A 24119-nucleotide genomic window follows, 5' to 3' on the forward strand; every position below is an offset into this window, starting at 1 on the left:
ATGAAAATAGCTCTCATTTACTTACTGAAGCTCTAGTAAGTCAAAGATTTATATATACAAATAGCCACTGGGCACCACTATCACATCGCTTCAGAAATGACCTCACTCCGGAAATGAAGCAATGTAATTGTCCATCAACAGATGAATGGATAAAGAATATTATTCAGCCATAAAAATGAAATCTGGGGACTTCCCTGCCAATTCAGTGGTTAAGACTCAGTAATTCCACTGTAAGGGGTACAGGTTGGATGCATGGTCGGGGAACTAAGATTCCACATGCCCCAAGGCTCAGCAAAAAAAAAGTATCTTGCTGTTTGAGACAACATGAATGGAGCTCAAGGGTATTACATGAAATTTAAAAAAACAATACAAACCTACAAGCAAAACAAAACAAAAATAGACTCACAGTTACAGAGAACAAATGGACGTTGGGAGGGGAGGAGTGTGAAATAGGTGAAGGGGATTAAAGGGTACAAACCTTCAGGTATAAAGTAAATAAGCCATGGGACGTAATACACAGCATAAAAAAATATGGTCAGTAATATTATAATAACTTTGTAAGGGACTGATAGTTACTAGATTTATTATGGTGATCATTTCACAATGTATGCAAAGTCAATTCACTATGTAGTACACCTGAAGCTAACATAATATTATACATAAACTATATTCCAATTTAAAAGTTTTTAAAATGAAAGGAATGAAACCCATGTACAATTCGTATATATAACCAAAAAATCTATTAAAGGAAAAGGTTTTCTCCTACAAACGACAAGAAAGGTTTTTCCTTCTAATCTAAAAGAGCACGTTTTACCATTAAAACTTAAGAATCATTTTAAGAAAATTAAATCCCTTTATGGCTATTTTTAAAGACCTACCAACTTTGCTTTATTATAAAGACTGTTAGAAAATACTGTAACAGTCTTGTGCCCAGCTAATTAAAAATGTCAGAATCTAAAGATCTAATTTAAGTATATACGTAACCATGAGATTACTCTGACACTCTTGTCAAAATTGAGTCCTTTGAAAATATTAATTCAGTCCAGGGAATTTCATTTGAATTGCTTATGCTGAGTCTTTTCTAAGGTAAACCCGATATTCATTACATGCCACCAAGTCTGAAATGAATCATTTTAATTGTACCCTATGTATACCAATATTCTATTAGCAGCCTAAACAAATGAGACTGTCTTGGTGAAACTCAACAACCAAATGGACACTATCATCATCAAGCTCTTAAATACTACTGGATGACAATAATTCAGGAAGAAAGCTCTAAATAATACCTAAAAACCTAATTTAAAGACAACACAAAATACAAATAACAAGTTTTATTCTAAAAATAATTAGACAATAATAAACTACAAGAAATAAGATAGCTATCTCCTTTGATCCTTAGAATGAGCTGGCCAAGGTGAAAGTGTAAATAAAACTCTACTGGTCTGGGCTCTTCAAAAAGTATCAAAAATTAGTGGAAGGAAGACTTCAGATTGAAGACAGACAACCAAATGCAATATGTGAAGTTTCATTTTATAATAGATAAAAATTGCTATAAAAGTCATCTTAGGAAAAACTGGAGAAACTGAATTATAGGCAGGATATTAAATAATAGAAGTACTGACTGTCTGAAAAGTAAAAGCGAAAGTTGCTCAGTGGTGTCCAACTCTCTGACCCCACGGACTATACAGTCCATGGAATTCTCCAGGCCAGAATACTGGAGTGGGTAGCCTTTCCCTTCTCCACGGGATCATCCCAACCCAGGGATCGAACCCAGGTCTCCTGCAATGCAGGAGGATTCTTTACCAGCTGACCCACAAGGGAAGCCCAAGAACACTGGAGTGCGTAGCCTATCCCTTCTCCAGTGGATCTTCCCAACCCAAGAATCAAACAGGGGTCTCCTGCATTGCAGAAGGATTCTTTACCAACCGAGCTATCAGGGAAGCCACTGATTGTCTAAGGTACCATTATGATGGTAATGGCTATATGAAAAGCATATCCTTATTCTTAGGAAAGCTGTGGTATTTAAGGATGAACTATCATAAAATTCTCCAACCCAGGCTTCAGCAATATGTAGACTGTGAACTTCCAGATGTTCAAGCTGATTTTAGAAAAGGCAGAGGAACCAGAGATCAAATTGCCAACATCTGCTGGATCATCGAAAAAGCTAGAGAGTTCCAGAAAAACATCTATTTCTGCTTTATTGACTATGCCAAAGCCTTTGACTGTGTGGATCACAATCAACTGTGGAAAATTCTGAAAGAGATGGGCATACCAGACCACCTGACCTGCCTCTTGAGAAACCTATATACAGGTCAGGAAGCAACAGTTAGAAGTGGACATGGAACAACAGACTGGTTCCAAATAGGAAAAGCAGTATGTCAAGGCTGTATTTTGTCACCCTGCTTATTTAACATATGCAGAGTACATCATGAGAAACGCTGGGCTGGAGGAAGCACAAGCTGGAATCAAGACTGCTGGGAGAAATATCAATAACCTCAGATATGCAGATGACACCACCCTTATGGCAGAAAGTGAAGAACTAAAGAGTCTCTTGATGAAAGTGAAAGAGGAGTGAAAAAGTTGGCTTAAAGCTCAACATTCAGAAAACTAAGATCATGGCATCTGGTCCCATCACTTCATGGGAAATAGATGGGGAAACAGTGGAAACAGTGGCTGAATTTATTTTTCTGGGCTCCAAAATCACTGCAGATGGTGATTGCAGCCATGAAATTAAAAAACGCTTACTCCTTGGAAACAAAGCTATGACCAACCTAGACAGCATATTAAAAAGCAGAGACATTACTTTCTCAACAAAGGTCCGTCTAGTCAAGGCTATGGTTTTTCCAGTGGTCATGTATGGATGTGCAAGTTGGACTATAAAGAAAGCTGAGCACTGAAGAATTGATGCTTTTGAACTGTGGTGTTGGAGAAGACTCTTGAGAGTCCCTTGGACTGCAAGGAGATCCAACCAGTCCATCCTAAAGGAGATCAGTCCTGGGTATTCATTGGAAGGACTGATGTTGAAGCTGAAACTCCAATACTTTGGCCACCTGATGCAAAGAGTTGACTCATTGGAAAAGACCCTGATGCTGGGAAAGACTGAGGGCAGGAGGAGAAGGGGACAACAGAGGATAAGATGGTTGGATGGCATCACCGACTCAATGGACATGGGTTTGGGTGGACTCTGGGAGTTGGTGATGGACAGGGAGGCCTGGCATGCTACAGTTCATGGGGTCGCAGAGTAGGACACAACTGAGTGACTGAACTGATCATGATATCTGCAATTTACTTTCAAATAGTATAGGGGGAAAAAGTATGTATATAGAGATAAAATCTCAAAGGGTAAAATGTTAAAAACTGCTGAATCTAGAGGAAGGACATACGTAATTAAACATTTTACACATTTTTAAAAGTTGGGAAATTCTTGTATTCCCAGGTGGCTCAGTGGTAAAGAATCCACCTGCTATTGCAGGAGACATGGGTTCGATCCCTAGGTGGGAAAGATCCCCTGGACAAAAAAATGGCAGCCCACTCCAATGTTATTACCTAGGAAATCCCATGGACAGAGGAGCCTGCTAGGCTCCAGTCCAAGGGGTTGCAAGAGTCAGACATGACTGAGTGACTGAACAACATTTAAGACCTACAAAAAAGTATGAAGAACAATATAAAAAATGTTCATGAACTCAACACCTACTTTAATAATACTGCCAAATCAGTTGACACTTCTTTCTTCCTACCTCCCTTCCCAACATAGATAACGAGTATCTGGAAAATAAACTCATAAAAAAAGAGTATTTTTCAAACTGGTCTTACAAAGAAATGGACTATAGGACCACTTTTTAAATCTCTCTGAAGATCTGATTTTATATTTCCTAAGTGAAACATCAAAATTTAAGTCATTCTTTATGAAAGATGTTAAATGCAATCAGTATGGTACTTAGAGGCAGATATGATAATCATCTCTAAGATATCTGATATGATCATATGATATTGTATCATATGATCTCAGATATGATCATATCTGAGATATCTCACGTCAAGGCTGAGAACATATCCCATAACCCCTATATATGTCCCTTATTCCCACTCAATGACTCTGCCTTTCATGAGTTTACCTACCTTGACATTTCTCTAAATTAGTACCCTTTTCTTGAACTTAAAATTTTCTCATCCTTTCTGTAGTTTATTTAAAAAAGAAAAGAAAAAAAAAAAAAAAAACAAAACCCTACGGTTGTTTCCAAAAATAAAACTGATGTATTAAAGATATCTTTTCAAACTATATTTTCACTATACCCCTCATTTTCCCCCCAAATACTAACATTTTCTTAAATCAACTCTTTATACTATATACTGGTGATAAGAAATCTGAAATCATCTTCAGACCTTCTTTTGCTACCCTAAAAATACTTCCTTTAAGCATCATACTATGCATCTCAATCTTAAATTGGTAAGTCAGCACTGTTTACCCCATCCACGTATTAAAATTTTGACTATGTCTTCTAAGGCTTAAAGAGTTTCTCATATAGAAGTTTATTCTGTCCACTTCAAATGTTTAGTTATCTAGGCTCTCTCCTGGTCTATTTATATCTACTATTTATCAGACTAGAAACAAGATTCTAAATAAGAACCAAGCAAATGGAGGCGTGCCTTCAATTTACATGTGCTTGTCTTCTTTTTTAATCACTCAATCCCTTCTTTAGGTAAACTGTGTGAACTGTAACGGAGGCATTTTTTGATTCTCTCGGCAAGCTACAGACCAGTTACAAACACCCAGCCCCTCTTCAAAGGCTACCTCAAAGACAAACTCCAATAATACCAACGTTGAGTGCTAATTTTGACTACTGCTGATTGAAAACCAGGCTCAACTAAAGAGAAGGGAAGCTGTATAGAGTACAAATGAAGCTTCCACAATGAGAGAAATGAGAAGGGTCCACTACATTTCTCGACACAGTGAAACTAAACTCATAAAGGCAATGTACAATGTCTTCAGGCTTTTTTTGCTTTTCCCAACATTTCCATGCATAACACATGTGCAACACCAAACAACATTCTCTGTCCTCCTATATAGGATTAAAAGTGAACAACCTCAAATTGAGTAACTCATCCTCCAAAACCAAATGTGCACAGAACCACTGCAACTGATGATTATAAGCCTCTCCTTAAACACCCTCAATGACAGGGAAAAACCTTGAGAGACTATTACATTTTTAGAAAGTTCTTCATAATATGCATCTAAATTTGTCTCCCTGTAGCTTCCTATACAAAATGGCCTGTGAAGTCAGATCAGTGTTTGAATCTTTGGACATTTATAGGCTTTGTGATCTTACACTACTTACTTAACCCTTCTGAAGCTCAGTTTCACTTGTAAAAAAAATAAGAAAACGAAATCCTCATCACTTAAAATTACAACAAATAAAAAGGACAAGTACAAAATGTTGAGCACGGTGCCAGATGTAATTACTGAACAAAAGCTCAATAAATATTAATCATTGCCACCCCCATCCTTATCTTCATTTCCCTCTTTTACATAACCTTTCTATTTGTAATGATTTCTGAAATCACACTGAAGTTTACCTTTCAGGCCAAATATCCCCCAGATTCTTGTCATTCCTCTTATGATTATGATCTTGTGTACCTTCTCTATTCTGGTAATTGTTTTCCGGATACATTAGAATTTATCAAAGTAGTACCAAGAAATGAGTGCAGATGTCTAGATATTTAAGATTATTCCCCCCTTTTACTCTGGATACTTCACATAGGTGAAGGACCAACTAGTTTCAAGGGACAGATGCAAGTATTTTTTTTTAACTTACGTTATGCTTAGAGTTAACTAGTACATGGTCTTCAAGTCAAACAATCACATAGCTTGGTCTTTTCTTTCCTTACAATAGAGCAGATCCCAAATACAGGAAGTCTTTTAATTTTCCTATTCAAAGTTTTAAGGTACATTTGATCATATAACTAAGATTAAAAATGAAGAGTCATATGATTCAAACAACTTTTTAAAAAATAATCTATCTTTTTGCTCATGTGGTAGAAATCCTATGGTTTTGTCTACCCAAAACTCTCTCCTCCTCCTTTTGGTTAAACACAAAAACAAGCAAACAAAAACACCCCAGTCCCACATTATTCCACTGGTATTCTCACTCACACAGTTGTAACTTCCCAACTTTAGAAGTAGTCCAGTGACTCGTCAGGAGTAGGTAGATATTTTTTAAAAATGGCTTATCCGAGGGGATAGTTACAGACATTGAGGGACAGACTGTGTTCTCTTTATTTGCTAGCAAAAACAATGTAGGCCTAACTTTATCATTACATAGAGGAAATAGGGGCTTCCCTGGTGGCTCAGAGGGTAAAGTGTCTGCCCGCAATGTGGGAGACCTGGTTTGATTCCCAGGTCAGGAAGATCCCCTAGAGAAGGAAATGGCAACCCACTCCAGTACTCTTGCCTGGAAAATGCCACGGACAGAGGAGCCTGGTAGGCTACAGTCTATGGGATCGCAGAGTCACAAAGGTGAAACATGGAAAGAGACAGAATCTAGTCCCTATGACTTCATCTAAATCCCTAGATCACGAAATGCCTAAAACTATGGCACAACTTGGCATTCATAGTTATATGGACCGATAAACTCCCTATACCCCTTTTTGTTTTAAGCTCACCTGAGTTGGTGATGTAGCTGCAACTGCAAGCTTTGAAAGTTGTATTCAATTTCACAGAGGGAAAATAAAGTGCTGAATCATGCAGAATCACACATTTTTAAGTATGGAATTTTTTTAACTATTATATCCCCATCACCAAGAACAGCACCTAGCACATGATAGGGCTCAAGTATTATTTTTTTAATGAGCTAAGAGATCACAGTGATCATCTAATCCAACCATCTCATGTGACAGGTAGCAAGTTGAGTTCCAAAGAGATTAAGTCACAAAGCATGCTGGTAGCAGAGCCAAGACACCTGCTTTGGTTGGGCTTACGGCTCTCTTAACAACACTTTTCACTTTTATGTACTAACACGAAAAAAAAGTCACTTGTTAAAACCAAAGGGCAGTAAAACCTACCTTTTTTTTTTGGCTCTGCTGCCTGACACACAGGATTTTAGTTCCCTGACCAAGGACTGAACCCCAGCTCCCTACAGTGGAAGCACAAGCCACTGGACCGCCAGGGAAGTCCCAGAACCTACTACTTTTCATTTACTTCCCAAAACTAAACCTAAAATTCTCACTCTACTGCAGCAGCTTAGCTAAATAAGACACAGGACATTACTGTTACAGAAGCCTCAAGGCTCTGGCACTTTCCTCTGAGGTACACATCCTTGAACTTTTTTATTCTCCAGAGTGTAATTACTATGCTCACTGTCACAGTCTAAACTCTTCCTTTGGGAGCTAACGAAGTGACTTCAACCCATCTCCCATTCTATATTCATCCCAATAAGCCATCACAGTAGTCCTATCATCACTGTAATTCAGATCATTAAAGCTTAAGGTAATAGTGTGTCTTAAATTCAAATGAGATTCTTTATGTATGGCAGACAGAATATTCTGTTTGGAAATCCTGGATTCTTATTTTGATCTTGGCATTTTGCCATCTTACAGGTCTATTTATTAAAAGTTGAGAAACTTTTAACTTTCACCTCATCACTAATCACTTTAACAATTTTTGATTTGTCTTTTTAGTCACTAGCAAAATAGAGTAAAAGAAAAACTTAGAAGTCTCTAAAGTGAATTAGTACTCCATAAATTTTTATTGATATCAATCTTTATAAACACAGAATTTTTTCTAAGTAACCTCCCAATTCAATTCTTCAACTGGTTTTGCCAAGTGAAGAGCTAACATTCTGAAATCAAGCTGCTTTCTGCAAAGTTTTTTGGGGGCTCCAAAATCACTAGAGATGGTGACTACAGCCATGAAATTAACTCTTCTTCTTGGAAGAAAAGTCATGACCACCCTAGACAGCATATTAAAAAGCAGAGACATTACTTTGCCAACAAAAGTCTGTCTAGTCAAAGCTATGGTTTTTCCAGTGGTCATGTATGGATGTGAGAGTTGGACTATAAAGAAAGCTGAGCACTGAAGAATTGATGCTTTTGAACTGTGGTATTGGAGAAGACTCTTGAGAGTTCCTTGGACTGCAAAGGGATCCAACCAGTCCATCCTAAAGAAAATCAGTCCTGAACATTCATTGGAAGGACTGATGCTAAAGCTGGAACTCCAATACTTTGGCCACCAGATGCAAAGAACTGACTCATTTGAAAAGACCCTGATGCTGGGAAAGACTGAGGGCTGGAAGAGAAGGGGACAACAGAGGATTAGATGGTTGGATGGCATCACCGGCTCAATGGACATGAGCCTGAGTAAACTCCGGGAATTGGTGATGGACAGGGAGGCCTGGCGTGCTGCAGTTCATGGGGTCGCAAAGAGTTGGACACGACTGAGCAACTGAAGTGAACTGAAGCAGATAAAGATATTTACTGTTAATATGATCTTGAAGGCCATACCTGCTAAATTTAAGAACACAATTTACTCCACAAGAATAAAGTAATTGTATAATACACAGCATGAACCTCCATAAGCTTTATTCAAAATGTAGCCCAAAGAATGCAAAACACTCTGGGAGTTTTCGCTCTTCAAAGCAACAAGACACAAATTTGAAGTGTCTTAATTTCTCATACCCAAACTACAAACTTATTTCTCTTTACACCTTAAAAACATCATTTACGATGACTAATTCATCTTTAAATCAGGAGCATTTGTATAAACTTTTTCTTAAATACATCCTCTTTAAACCTAGTTATTATAAAAGAATCAAGAAAACCCATGAAAAGCCAAATAATGTAAATCTCTTAAGTCTTACTGCACACTTTTACAATCTTCCAGCTAGTGTTGAAGAGGTTACCCATCATTGTACCTAACATACATTTACCTAAACAGTTTGATCACGAAGTCTTCTGGGGCTAGGCTGAGGTGGAGTCAAACCCTTCTCAGTTAGATGAATTACCGTATTTCTGAATGATGATGCACTAGACAATAAATTTCTATTTAGGGCATTCCTGTCCTAGTAAAATTTTATTATGTACAGGTTTCCACAACCGCAATGATTTCAAGATAGTATCCAACATTACATGAAGAAAAATGTTTAAAAACAGGAAAAATAATCCGACATTAGATTCAACAGTGCAATATTGGCTCTACTATTAAATAAAAGCAATTCACACTCTCCTAAGACAAAAAAAAGCAGTTAAAATCTGAATTTTTCCTGCCTGGGTAATTTAAAAGCTGCATTAGATCACTGAATTACAATTTCAGGTTGTAATTCAGTGTAGGAAAGCACGAAGTTCAACTTTCACATTTTACAAAGAGAACTCAGAAAAGTAGTTAACTGACTTTACCAAGGTCACACATTGTATACTAGCTTTGACTCCCCAAGCCCTGCCCAGAGCTACTTCCACTACTAAATACAATTCACTTTGAATGTATTAATTATACTTTATTTTCTTCCCAACAGCTAAAATAATAGTATTGGCTTAATATTTAATCTGTTTTCAAAAACAATTTTTCGTAAACTGGTTAAAGTATCTTTCCAAGACACTCAATGGAAGACATTTCACGCCACCGCACAAAAACTCAACCAAGACTTTTGGCAAAAGAAATATGCTGATTCAATGCATCTAAATATCAGCTATAATATTCCAACATTCCTGTTTTCAGTTTCCACGATGGAGTTGATTTTGAACTAAAACTTCCTAAGAAGAAATGCACTTCTTTTATTCACACTTCCAAGTTACACTCTGAATATTCCAAATAGCTAGGTACAGAAGTTGAAAGCTGTATCTAGCCATAAGAAAACTATTTAGAGGAAGAAAAAGTTCCTTTTTTAAATGTCTTGCAACATAATCCTCTTTGTAAACTCTAAATTCTACTGACCAGAATTTTTTACGTTAAAATGCAAACAAGAGCTGAAAGACTTCTGACTTCTAATTTGCCTCTTATAAAAGGTGAAAAACATTTTAATCTGATATTAGAACATATGTGCACAATTCCGAAAATTTCAGGTATAGTTTTTTTTTTAATCAGTTAGAATGTGTTACATGTTTAAGGAACACCTAAGTCATAAAGACAGCTTAAGTGCACCAAAAATGGCAAAAAAAAAACTTTTGCTTTGCTTCGCGTCCTTAAAGTTTCCATTCAACTGAAGTTGAGTTACCACTTGCTCCGGATGAAACAATTTTCACATTCCTTCTGCCTCTATCTAAGCTTTTTGATGCGAAAAACAAGAATCTCGGAACGTGTGTCTGATGCAGTTCTGAGTTCAGTTTTATGGAACAAATTGGGAACAAACTGCCCAGGAAAAACTGAGATTTAAGATTCCTTTACTTTAAAGTAGCGGTATGCGAACACCTGCCAACACATTTTATTTTTAATCGAAGAGCCGAAAACTGTACTGAGCAATAACCATGAAACTGGGGAGCAAAGCATGCGCACCAGACCTAGCAGGAATAAAAAAAATATAATTAAACCTTGAGGGGAACTGGGTTGTGAGCTCCTCAGCGTAATCTGTCAGTGAGCCGAGGCTCTCCTCAGCATCTAGGCTTAGAGATCCCTGGGCGGAACCGACGCCACCATCCTGCGATCTAGACCAGCGCGCGGATGCTGCAGGCTGGGGGCTAGGGGCTGAAGGGAACCGGTTGTCCAACGCCCGTCAACCGCCTGAGGAGTTAAACTAACAAAGGGCTAATCACGCACCAGAGCCCCCCGGAGCGGAAGCAACGCCTCGCGCCACCCCCCTGCGCGCGACCCTCCCTAAGTTCAGGGCCGGCAGTGGACTCGCAGCGGGGCCTGCGGCCAGGCCGGGGCGGACTCGCGTTCGGGATGCTGGAAACAGGTAGGACGAAGAATAAAAGCCCGAAAGAGAAGAGTCGGCGCTTCCCGACCTGGTCAGCGCCGCAAAAAGGGAAAACGAGGAGGGCGAGAGGCCCCGAGGCCGAGTCCCAGCCGCGGAGCCCTGCTTCCCAGGGAGCCGCCAGACTCAGCTGACGGGGCGCCACGCTTTGTTACCGGCTGTGAGAAGCTCCGGCCGCCGCCGCCATCGCCCCCGCCCCGGGGCGTCGCTTCCCGGCGGTTCTCGCCTTCCTCGGCCGAGTAATCGATCTCCCCTTCCTCGGTCTTGAGGCGCTTGGCCTGGCTCTCGTAATCCCGGTCCTCCTCGTACGTCTCCCTGGGGGAGGATGAGGAGGAGGACATGGCGGCGGCCAGAGGGACCGGCCGGCAGGCCGGTGGGGGTGGCGGCGGGGCGCGGGCCTCGGACGCCGCCGGCCAGTCCCCGTCACCGGCAAGCGCCTCTCCAGCAAAGATCTGGGCGGACGAAGCGTCCGCGGGGGCCCCGCGCCCAGGAGCCGGGTGGCTGTGGAGGACTGGCGGGATGAGGAGGCGCCCCGGGAAGAGGCTCCGGAGCAGCCGCTCCTCTTTATCACGGGGCCGACATCCAGCCTCTCCCTCCTCCTGCGTCTCCGCTCCCAGCCCGGAGGAGCGAATCTAAGGATGGGGACGCGACCGTGGCTTCCGGTCTTCCCTCCTCCCCTAATCCGCTCCTCGCCGCCCAGGCCGAGCCTCCGCCCCCGCCTTCAAGGCAGCCGCCCGGGATCGAATCCAGCCGCAGCCCTCGGGAAGCGCCCCCCTCCCCAGTCCGGGCCTCGCTCCCTATTGGCAGAGGGAAAAGTCGACCAGGCTTCCAATTGGCTGTAAGGACTGTTCGTCAAAAGCTGCCCCCGGACCGGCCTCGTCCCCCCACCCCCTCCCAGCCCCTTCTTGAACTTGCGGCTGGCCTGCAAGTCCTGGCCGCGTAACGCCCGCCGCGCGCTGCGCGGGAACCGTTGCTACCCCGCGGCCGTTAGCGCTATTGCGCCAACCCTAGGGGAGGTGCGGAGTGAACCCCAGCGGACGAGGTGGCGTGCTGTGGGGCCAGAGCTGCGGGTGTTAACCACCCTCCCGCTAATTTAAATGCTTTTATTCTCTTCAAAAGAGAACATTCCTGCCGATACACCTCACACAGCCCTGAAACTACAGGGGGTGAAGAGAGAAAAGAGCTTAGAATCGTGAAAGTAGCCTTCTCCCCATGTTATGTTCAAATCTGATACAAGTGGGTGGACTCTCTCCCCTCCCCTAAGTAGATATTCCAGAACAGTCAACATTTCCTGAGGTGCAAGTCTGAGGAAGACGCTCCACTGGGGGTACTGTCCGTTTGATCAGTTAGCACTCCTGGGTCTTCTAGACCCTTCTTTCCTGAAGATACTGAGGACTTAATTCAAACTTCCATATAAAGTTTCATCCCAATCCTTTCCTTTCTGGGCGATCTATTTGTTTCATATTTCACATGATCATTCTTTTTGGAAGATAAGAAAGCCTATCAAAAGTGCTTGCCTTTTGGACCACACAGAGCTCATTTCCTCTGTGGCAACAGGCCTCCGCAAGCTTTTTCTCATCTTATAATAGGGCCCTTTATACCTACCTACCTGGAGAAGGCAATGGCACCCCACTCCAGTACTCTTGCCTGGAAAACCCCATGGACGGAGGAGCCTGGTGGGCTGCAGTCCATGGGGTCGCTAGGAGTCGGACACGACTGAGCGACTTCACTTTGACTTTTCACTTTCATGCACTGGAGTAGGAAATGGCAACCCACTCCAGTGTTCTTGCCTGGAGAATCCCATGGACAGAGGAGCCTGGTAGGCTGCTGTCTATGGGGTCGCACAGAGTCGGATACGACTGAAGCGACTTAGCAGCAGCAGCAGTAGCAGCATACCTACCTATTAGGATGTTCTGTTTTAAGGCCGAAAAGCGCTTGGAGACAGGAACTGGGCTCTTTTCATCTTTGCAAAGCCAGTTCCTGAACAGGCCCCTGCACACAAGTTATGCTCTCAGCAAAACGGAATGAGCGGTCTTTGGGAAATAAAAGTCCAGTGTCTTTTCAAAACAGGAAATGGCAAAGCTCAGGCAACCTAACTGCCTCTGTGACTTGAACCCTTGGAGGAGTGCCTAAGACCAAAATTCACTTGTTTCAGATATCCTTGTCCCTCAGATGCTTTCCTAAATATGGCTCTTCCTTTCCTAATGGTGTGGATCATTTCCTCCCCCAGCCTATTCTCTCTCTTTCCAGTTATTTCCTCCCAAAGAAAGCCATTTTTATTTATTGCTGACAGTGCTTTCACCTACAGTGTTTGGTACTTTATAATTTACACTGCTGTCATTTTAGGATCCAATTGCAAGTTTTTTCACAACACAGTACAGCTAGACTCAAAATTCGTGTGCGCCTGCAGGTATACACTGATAAACCAAAAAACAATTAGAATTTATTTTTTTAATTACTACAATAAAATGAAAGTAGACGTATCAAAGAGGAATCTCAGATGAAGAAACGTTGACAAAACACTGAGAACAATGAGCAGAGCCCAGTGGCCTTGTACAAACTTTCCAAATATCTTGTGTGATAGTGAACATATTTAAGTTCTCAAAGCCTACATCCAACCTATGGATTCAGTTCACTTCAGTCGCTCAGTTGTGTCTGACTCTGCGACCCCATGGACTGCAGCACGCCAAGCCTCCCTGTCCATCACCAACTCCTGGAGTTTACTCAAATTCATGTCCATTAGGTCGGTGATGCCATCCAACCATCTTATCTTCTGTCGTCCCCTTCTCCTGCCTTCAATCTTTTCCAGCATCAGGGTCTTTTCAAAGTAGTCAGCTCTTCGCATGAGGTGGCCAAAGTATTGGAGTTTCAGCTTCAACATCAGTCCTTCCAATGAGTACGCAGGACTGATTTCCTTTAGGATGGACTGGTTGGATCTCCTTGCAGTCCAAGGGACTCTCAAGAGTCTTCTCCAAAAGCTTCAATTCTTCGGTGGTCAGCTTTCTTTACAGTCCAACTCTCGCATCCATACATGACCACTGGAAAAACCATAGCCTTAACTAGACAGACCTTTGTTGGCAAAGTAATGTCTCTGCTTTTTAATATGCTGTCTAGATTGGTCATAACTTTACTTGCAAGGAGTAAGCGTCTTTTTATTTCATGGGTGCAGTCACCATCTCTAGTGATTTTGGAGCCTACTGTTTCTCCATCTATTTGCCATGAAATGATAGGACTGGATGCCATGATCTTTGTTTTCTGAATGTTGAGTTTTAAGCCAGCTTCTTCACTCTCCTCTTTCACTTTCATCAAGAGGCTCTTTAGCTCTTCACTTTCTGCCGTAAGGGTGGTGTCATCTGCATATCTGCTGCTGCTGCTAAGTTGCTTCAGTTCTGTCTGACTCTGTGCGACCCCATGGATGGAAGCCAACCAGGCTCCCCCATCTCTGGGATTCTCCAAGCAAGAACACTGGAGCGGGTTGCCTTTTCCTTCTCCAGTGCATGAAAGTGAAAGTGAAGTCGATCAGCTGTGTCTGACTCTTAGCAACCCCATGGACTGCAGCCTACCAGGCTCTGCTGTCCATGGGATTTTCCAGGCAAGAGTACTGGAGTGGGGTGCCATTGCCTTCTCCGTTGCATATCTGAGGTTATTGATATTTCTCCCAGCAATCTTGATTCCAGCTTGTGCTTCATCCAGCCCAGTGTTTCTCATGATGTACTCTGCATGTAAGTTAAATAAGCAGGGTGACAATATACAGCCTTGACGTACTCCTTTCCTATTTGGAACCAGTCTGTTGTTCCATGTCCAGTTCTAACTGTTGCTTCGTGGCCTGCATACAGATTTCTCAGGAGGCAGGTCAGGTGGTCTGGTATTTCCATCTCTTTCAGAATTTCCCACAGTTGATTGTGATCCACACAGTCAAAGGCTTTGGCATAGTCACTAAAGCAGAAATAGATGTTTTTCTGGAACTCTCTTGCTTTTTTAATGATCCAGCAGATGTTGGCAATTTGATCTCTGGTTTGTTTGCCTTTTCTAAAACCAGCTTGAACATCTGGAAGTTCACGGTTCACGTATTGTTGAAGCCTCAGTTCAGTTAGTTCACTTCAGTCACTCAGTCGTGTCTGACTCTTTGCAACCCCATGAATTGCAGCACGCCAGGCCTCCCTGTCGATCGCCATCTCCGGGAGTTCACTCAAACTCATGTCTATTGAGTCGGTGATGCCATCCAGCCATCTCATCCTCTGTCGTCCCCTTTTCCTCCTGCCCCCAATCCCTCCCAGCATCAGGGTCTTTTCCAATGAGTCAACTCTTCACATGATGTGGCCAAAGTACTGGAGTTTCAGCTTTAGCATCATTACTTCCAAAGAACACCCAGGACCGATCTCCTTTAGAATGGACTGGTTGGATCTCCTTGCAGTCCAAGGAACTCTCAAGTGTCTTCTCCAACACCACAGTTCAAAAGCATCAATTCTTCGGCACTCAGCTTTCTTCACAGTCCAACTCTCATATCCATACATGACTACTGAAAAAACCATAGCCTTGACTAGACGGACATTTGTTGGCAAAGTAATGTCTCTGTTTTTGAATATGCTGTCTAGGTTGGTCATAACTTTCCTTCCAAGGAGTAAGCGTCTTTTAATCAGCTTGGAGAATTTTGAGCATTACTTTGCTAGTGTGTGAGATGAGTGCAATTGTGTAGTAGTTTGAGCATTCTTTGGCATTGCCTTTCTTTGGGATTGGAATGAAAACTGACTTTTTCCAGTCCTGCGGCCACTGCTGAGTTTTCCAAATTTTCTGGCATATTGAGTGCAGCACTTTCACAGCATCATCTTTTAAGATTTGAAATAGCTCAGCTCAAATTCCATCACCTCCTCTAGCTTTGTTTGTAGTGATGCTTCCTAAGGCCCCCTTGACTTCACATTCCAGGATGTCTGGCTCTGGGTGAGTGATCACACCACTGTGATTATCTGGGTCATGAAAATCTTTTTTGTACAGTTCTTCTGTGTATTCTTGCCGCCTCTTCTTAATATCTTCTGCTTCTGTTAGGTCCATACCATTTCTGTCCGTTATCGAGCCCATCTTTGCATGAAATGTTCCCTTGGTAGCTCTAATTTTCTTGAAGAGATCTCTAGTCTTTCCTGTTCTATTGTTTTCCTCTATTTCTTTGCATTGATTGCTGAGGAAGGCTTTCTTATCTCTCCTTGCTATTCTTCGGAACTCTGCATTCAAATGAATATATCTTTCCTTTTCTCCTTTGGTTTGGGCTTCTCTTCTTTTTACAGCTATTTGTAAGGCCTCCTCAGACAGCCATTTTGCTTTTTTGCATGTCTTTTTCTTGGGGATGGTCTTTCTTCCTGTCTCCTGTACAATGTCACGAATCTCCATCCATAGTTCATCAGGCACTCTATCAGATCTAGTCCCTTAAATCTATTTCTCACTTCCACTGTATTATCGTAAGGGATTTGATTTAGGTCATACCTGAATGGTCTAGTGGCTTTCACTACTTTTCTTCAATTTAAGTTTGAATTTGGCAATAAGGAGTTCGTGATCTGAGCCACAGTCAGCTCCCAGTCTTGTTTTTGCTGACTGTATAGAGCTTCTCCATCTTTGGATGCAAAGAATATAATCAATCTGATTTCGGTGTTGACCATCTGGTGATGTCTATGTGTAGAGTCTTCTCTTGTATTGAGGGTGTTTGCTATGACCAGTGCGTTCTCTTGGCAGATTTCTATGAGCCTTTGCCCTGCTTCATTTTGTACTCCAAGGCCAAATTTGCCTGTTACTCCAAATGTTTCTTGACTTCCTACTTTTGCATTCCAGTCCCCTATAATGAAAAGGACATCTTTTGGGGTGTTAATTCTAGAAGGTCTTGTAGGTCTTCATAGAACCGTTCAACTTCAGCTTCTTCAGCATTACTGGTCGGAGCATAGACTTGGATTACTGTGATATTGAATGGTTTGCCTTGGAGACAAACAGAGATCATTCTGTCGTTTTTGAGACTGCATCCAAGTACTGCGTTTTGGACTCTTTTGTTGACTGTGATGGCTACTCCATTTCTTCTAAGGGATTCTTGCCCACATTAGTAGATATAATGGTCATCTGAGTTACATTCACCCGTTTCAGTCCATTTTAGTTTGCTTATTCCTAAAATGTCGACATTCACTCTTGCCATCTCCTGTTTGATCACTTTCAATTTGCCTTGATTCATGGACCTAACATTCCAGGTTCCTATGCAATATTGCTCTTTACAGCATCGGACCTTACCTTGCCTCTATCACCAGTCACATCCACAACTGGGTGTTGTTTTTGCTTTGGGTCCGTGTCTTCGTTCTTTCTGAAGTTATTTCTCCACTGATCTCCAGTAGCATATTGGGCACCTACTGACCTGGGGAGTTCACCTTTCAGTGTCCTATCTTTGTGCCTTTTCATACTGTTCATGGGGTTCTCAAGGCAGGAATACTGAAGTGGTTTGCCATTCCCTTCTCCAGTGGACCACATTTTGTCAGAACTCTCCACCATGACCCATCCATCTTGGGTGGCCCTACATGACATGGCTCATAGTTTCATTGAGGTAGACAAGGCTGCAGTCCATGTGATTAGATTGGTTAGTTTTCTGTGATTGGACCCCATGGACTGTAGCCTACCAGGTTCCTCCATCCAGGGGATTTTCCAGGCAAGAATACTGGAGTGGGTTGCCATTTCCTTCTCCAGGAGATCTTCCTGACTCAGGGATTGAACCCGCGTCTTCTGCATTGTAGGTAGACGTTTTAGCGTCTGAGCCACCGGGAAATCCACCTATGGATTATACCAGGTTAAAATGCAGTTCTCACACCCCTCAGTTGGTAAGGAAACCCAGCCTTGCTGAACGTTGCTATTATACTCAGGGTTTACTTAACTTATAGTAGGTTACAGTCAATATGTACTAGAATTAAACTTAATTCTTTCTTTGGACAGCTCAAATCAAACTGTTAATTTAAATGACTTAAGAGGTAGGGATTTCCCTGATGGTCCAATGACTGAGGTTCAGCGCTCCCAATGTAGGGGTCCTGGGTTCGCTATCTGGTCAGGGAACTAGATTCCACATGCCACAACTGTAAGATCCCACATATGAACAACGAAGATTGAAGATCCCATGTGCTACAACTAAGATCTGGTGCAGCCAAATAAATATTTTTAAAAAGATTGAGAAGTAAAATTCAGGAGGCATGTTTAAAAGAAGTAGGTTTTTAAGGTCACTGTGAGTGACCTTTGAGCTTATTGCAGATAAGTTGTTCAGCGACAGTAAGTTCTTAGATACAGAAAATGCTAATTAGCCTGTCACTAAAACATGAGAAGAGCTAAAGAAGGAAGGCATAAATTATATTCTGCATAATTTAACTTAGGTGAGATAAAGAAATTACACACTTCCCGGTTAGCCAGAAATGCCTTTAAAACTCAGAAACAGTTTGTAATTCATGCAAATAATCAGTTATTTAACTCAACTGCAATTTCTTTTGCACTACTTTGTGCATACAGCCTCAGGCCTTTGACAAATTGCTTGATTGGATTGACTGTTGGTGATTGGTGTAGGCAGCAGCCATGAATTCCCATTGACACAACTCACAGGGAACTACAGGGTTATCCTAGAGTGGGAGACAGATTCACGGACAGTCTCAGGAAACTGATAGTCAAGGTTCTTTAGCCCCAAATTGCCTTTTAGTTTTAAATCTCATTGCTGACCTGTATAATATAATTTATAAGATATTTTGCTGGATGATGAAGAGACTAGAAAACTATATGAGCTGGTTTTTGTCTTCTCAAAGCTTGCAGTTAAGTTGAGGAAACAAGGCACATACCCAGGAGAGACTACAAGGCACATCTAAAGCATTACTCAGTCGTATCTAACTCTTTGTGGCCTCATGGCCTGTAGCCCTCCAGGCTCCTCTGTCCATGAAATTCTCTGGGCAAAAACCCACTGGAGTGGGTTGCCATTCGTTTCTCCAGGGGATTTTCCTGACCCAAGGATCAAACCTGGGTCTCCAGCATTGCGGGCAGATTCTTTACCATCTGAGTCACCAGGGAAGCCCCACAAAGCACATCTAACATACATATAATAACAGCAGCCACTTAAATAACGTGCTGTATACTGTGCTAACCACTACAAGGGTCATGTCAGTAAATTCTGACAGAAACCCCCTAACACAGGCATTATTATTACTGTGGCCATGGTACATTTAAAGAAAGTCTAGGAGAAGTTAAGAGACCTGCCCTAGAGCCACAGTTAGTAAACTGGAAAGCCAGGACTGGAACCCAAGAATCTGATTCCAGAGCCAGTACTTTTCATCAAGAAGAATGATTATTTAAGTGTTATTTACTGCCAAAGACATACAGATCAAATTTAGAGTCACTTATTATGATATTCAGTCACTAATTTCTAACAGGGCTTATACCTCTAATTCTGGGAAGGCATAAATAGATTATCACTTTTTTCACTGGTATAAGGAAATTCAATTAGCGTCTGTAGGAAATTACAAATATACTGTTTTAGTGTTCATTTTAAAATGTAATTTCTATAGACAAGGCCCAGAAATCATAAAGTCTCACCATTTTCTGATGGATGCATCATTTTGAACAGCTAGAGATGCAAATGATAAGATTTTATGCCCAAACTCAATTTCCAATATTGCTGTTTTGCTGAATACACAAAGTTTTGTTTCCTGCCTTAGCTTCTGCAAAAATCAAAGCCTTCATCTTACCTGTGAACAATATTTCCAAAGGATTGGAACCCTAGGGATGTGTTTTAAATAATACATATTTAACATGAAGGGATTCTCTGGTAGCTCAGCTAGTAAAGAATCTGCCTGCAATGCAGGGGACCCCAGTTCAATTCCTGGGTCAGGAAGATCCCCTGGAGAAGGGAAGAGCTACCCACTCCAGTATTCTGGCGTGGAGAATTCCGTGGACTGTATAGTCCATGGGGTCGCAAAGAGTCAGACACAACTGAGCGACTTTCACTTTCACGTTAACATGAAATCCAGCTTCAAACAAAGTCCATTCAGAGATATTTCAATTATTAATAGTTCCTATGAAAGTTTGTCAAATCCAGAGTATACTGTTTGTGATACTATTTTCCTTGTAAAAGATCACCAAGAATGAGCACTATGGTGCTATTACCAAAACTAACCCCTTTAATTCTGGAGAAGGAAATAGCAACCCACTCCATTGTTCTTGCCTGGAGAATCCCAGGGACGGGGGAGCCTGGTGGGCTGCCATCTATGGGGTCGCACAGAGTTGGACACGACTGAAGCGACTTAGCAGCAGCAGCAGCAGCAGCAACCCCTTTAATTCAGTCCACATTTGGTTAGTTTTGGTGAAAAAGAAGCCACCGTTCCAAGAGTATGCACCCTGCAGGAAGTGCATCAAAGCACTATTACCTAACTGTGCAGTCAAGTGTAACCACAATGGTATTCTATTTCAGATGCTCTCACCCGGCACATCTGCTTTGGGCTGGAGCTGCCACTGTGTTTGGTCTCTTAAAAAAAAAAAAATCCAGTAATTTGGGACAAATCTGCAAAATGAATACATTGACCCTAGAAGGATATGTGGTATACGACCAGTGACAGGTCATATTCTTGTTATCAGTTATAGCCACTTACCCCTAGTCTTAGCAACAATATTGACATTATTTTTACCTTCCTGTCTGACTCATGTGAATTGATAGTGTTTAGATATCTTTTAAAATAACTGTAATAAATAGAGTAAAATCATAACATCTGTTCACTGTTTAGAATAAATAGAATTTATCAAAATAAATTCATCTTGCATATGAAAATAGAGGTAAAGCAAAATTAACCAGGTGCTCACTTCGGCAGCACATACACTAAAATTGGAACCATACAGAGAAGATTAAGAGCCCTATGCAAGGACAACATGCAAATTCATGAAGCATTCCATATTTTTGAGAGAGTGGACATATGTATACCTATGACTGATTCATGTTGATGTATGGCAGAAAACCACACAATATGGTAAAGCAATTATTCTTCAATTTAAATGAATTTTTAAAAATTTAACCAGTAGCTGTTAACATTTAACAAAATGGTATTAAGTGCTACAGATCACCCCAATAATTAGTGATCCGTAGCATGCAATACCTTTTTGTTAAATATGAGCTCTCGGTTCTTTTTAAATTTGAGTGAAAAATTATCTTGGATATGGCCCACCCCACCCCATCAAGGAAGTTTTTCATAAGGAATTTGCTATTAACCTCATCCTTTTCTGATCTTTGATGGCCAATGTAAAATGACAAGGAATGCTAACAATAACACATAAACTAGGGTTTGTTTGTTTGTTTAATTGTTTTTGACCTCCCCGTGTGGCACGTGGGACTTTAGTTCCCCAACCAGGGATTGAATCCATGCACCCTGCAATGGTAGCTCAAAGTCTTAAGCATGTGACCACCAGGGATGTCCCTAGACTTTTTAGACCTCAGTGTTTTGACCTTTGCTGTCTAGCTTTCTTGGCCTGGCAACGTCTTTCATTCTAAACATTGTTCAGTTGCTAAGTAGTGTCTGACTCTTATGTGACCGTGATAGACTGCAGCACGCCAGGCTTTCCTGTCCTTCACTATCTCCTGGAATTTGCTCAAAGTCATGTCCATTGAGTCAGTGATGCCACCCAACCATCTCATCCTCTGTTGCCCCCTTCTCCTCCTGCCGTCAATCTTGCCCAGCATCAGAATCTTTTCCAGTGTATCAGCTCTTTACATCAGGTGGCCAAAGTATTGGAGCTTCAGCATCAGCACTTCCAGTGAATATTCAGGGTTGATTTCTTTTAGAATCGACTGGTTTGATCTCCTTGCTGGCCAAGGGACTCTCAGGAGTCTTCTCCAGCACCACAATTCAAAAGCATCAGTTCTTCGGCACTAAGCCTTCTTTAATGTCCAGCTCTTACATCCAAACATGACTACTGGAAAAACCATAGCTTTGACTATACAGACCTTTGTCACCAAAGTGATGTTTCTGCTTTATAATATGCCATCTAGGTTTGTCATAGCTTTTTTTCCAAGGAGTAAGCGTCTTTTAATTTCATGGCTGCAGTCACATGTTAGGGGACATTTTAATCAAAAGAACAGATTTTAAACAGAATTGTATAACTACTTCTCTTGTTGCTGTTTATTCTTCCAAACCGTTGCATCACTTTCCCCACTGCCACCTATAAGACCAGAAAATTAATAAACCACCTTTATTTTAAGACAAAAGAAAGGGATCTTGCCCATACTTCATCCTCCCAGCACCACATCCTCAAGAACCACAGGTCAGCTGTTGGGTTTGGCCTAGACCTGTGCTGTCCAATACAGTGGTCACTAGTGACAAACGGCTATTTAATTTAAATAGATAAAATGTAAAGTTCAGTTTCTGAGTCATACCAGCCATACTTAAATGATCAATGGCCACAAGTACAATTGGCTGCAGCTTTGGATAATACTGGACTGAAGTATAACATAGAAGATGACTGTGTCTTTTTCATCTTTGTGTCTTTAAAACCTAAAACGTTACCTGGTATGTAGGAGGCACTAACTAGACATTTCTTGATCTAAATCAAGCTTCTCTTTCACATAACTCATGAAAAAAAAAACATAAAGCATGTGAACTTGACTATGCAGGTGTCTTAAAGACTGATTTATAATTTGGTGTGCTCCTCACCCATATTTGAAATGAGATCATTTGTAAGATATAATTGTTTTTCAAACAACTAAATAATTAGCTTATTGTGTGCACTGAATGTACCAAGATGTGTATTATTTAAATATGTAAAGCAACAATTTTATTAAATGTGAGAGAGGCATATTTAGTAAAAGGTTTCCTCTTGTGGATATTTTTCAAAAGTAGAAAATTCCTCTCCCAAAATGAGTAGTCACTCTATGATTTATCTTTCAGAATACCTTTATATGAAAATCAGGATTTGTACTGAATTGAGAATTAGGCAAACAAAAAAAGTTTTCTTTAAAGGTGCTATCATAAGCATCCAATGTTGAAAACTTTGTAGGATAAAATTATTATAACTAATTATAAATAACCAGCACTGTGTAGCACTTTACTGTGTATAAAGCAGTTTCACATACTTGGCATCATTTGATTCTCATGGAAACCTTATGAGGTAGGACAGGTCCTTACTGCCTCCATTTGTCAGATGAAGTTCAGAAAGTCTAATCTTTTGTCTGTAAATTCCCATAATCTTTTCATTATACCAATGAGGACAAATGAACTATCTGTGGTGATTAGATTGGAAGTGGAACTTTTAATTTTTCTGTTCTATTTAGATGGACCTACTTTGCTGGAAATATAATTTTTAAAACAACATATAAAAACATATGTGTGATCTAAAACTATTGTTTGACACATCTGAAAAATATGTCTCAACACTTGTTTCAGAGAAGGCGTTCAATAAATATTTGCTAAATCAATGAAAAATGCTTGGTCCTAAAAACAAATTGAGCAGATTTTATCAGTCAAAGTTAGGCTGCAGAGAACAGAATACACTCCAGTTAGTAATACACTTGAAAAAAATAATTGGTCATGCTGCTAAGTCACTTCAGTCGTCTCCGACTCTCTGCAACCCCAGAGACTTCATATTAGGGACCAATTCTCAAAACCACACCTCAGAGCTAACACCAAAAGAGCTATGCTCCTCCTTTTTGAGAAGCTTGACATCTTCAGAACTACGGGACTGCGGCCACTGTCTGGAAGCTACCAGAATCAAGAAGCTGCCACTTCCTCAGTGAGCTCCAGAATCACACTATACCACCTGCAATCTGAACCAGCAAAATGGACGCACCACCCATGCTTCCTGACGTTCACAAAACTAATGACTGAACAGTGACACCTCTGTAACTCTGCTACAGAAGAAAAAGTTGCCTCCACATCTGTACCTATCAGAGAAACAGCTTTCCAAATCTTACATAGAAGCGTTTGTTGAAACCTACATACTTCCATAATATAAGCGCTGCAACAGAGTCTAGAGAATGTGATCCTGGCCTAACAGTCCTCTGCCATACAGGAAGCATACTTGAAGCTTGAAGAAGATGACTATTAGGTGCAAGCCTGTTTATCTTCCATACTCAAATGAATATTTGGTTTAAGTAGACCATACATTTTGTGCTGCACATTTCACAGAATATGGAATATATATATATAATACTCTCTATATATATACTTTGTATATAGAGAGAGAGCTCAGAGAAGG

The 24119-nt window shown here is 41.1% G+C and overlaps 1 protein-coding gene, 1 long non-coding RNA gene and 1 other non-coding gene across 4 annotated transcripts in view; 2 read left to right on the forward strand and 1 right to left on the reverse strand.

Moving 5' to 3' along the window:
* Window positions 1-11492, reverse strand: part of HNRNPLL (heterogeneous nuclear ribonucleoprotein L like) — a 38267-nt gene extending 26775 nt beyond the window's left edge. The window contains exon 1 of one of the 2 annotated variants that reach the window (XM_059891338.1): window positions 11054-11432. In XM_059891338.1, the coding sequence (XP_059747321.1) occupies window positions 11054-11239 (186 nt within the window). In that variant the 5' untranslated portion in view covers window positions 11240-11432. Of the gene's footprint in view, window positions 1-11053 lie in introns of both variants that reach the window. The other variant, NM_001076900.1, reaches the window with a different exon arrangement.
* The window catches only part of LOC132346554 (uncharacterized), a 30770-nt gene continuing 16790 nt past the window's right edge, over window positions 10140-24119 (forward strand). Inside the window, exon 1 of the long non-coding RNA XR_009496389.1 lies at window positions 10140-10880. This is a non-coding gene — a long non-coding RNA (uncharacterized lncRNA). The remainder of the gene's footprint in view (window positions 10881-24119) is intronic.
* LOC112448976 (U6 spliceosomal RNA) lies at window positions 20731-20834 on the forward strand. Its single transcript, XR_003037425.1, has one exon. It is a non-coding gene; the product is annotated as a U6 spliceosomal RNA (small nuclear RNA).

The sequence above is a fragment of the Bos taurus genome, chromosome 11, assembly GCF_002263795.3.
Source record: "Bos taurus isolate L1 Dominette 01449 registration number 42190680 breed Hereford chromosome 11, ARS-UCD2.0, whole genome shotgun sequence".
Taxonomy (NCBI): domain Eukaryota; kingdom Metazoa; phylum Chordata; class Mammalia; order Artiodactyla; family Bovidae; genus Bos; species Bos taurus.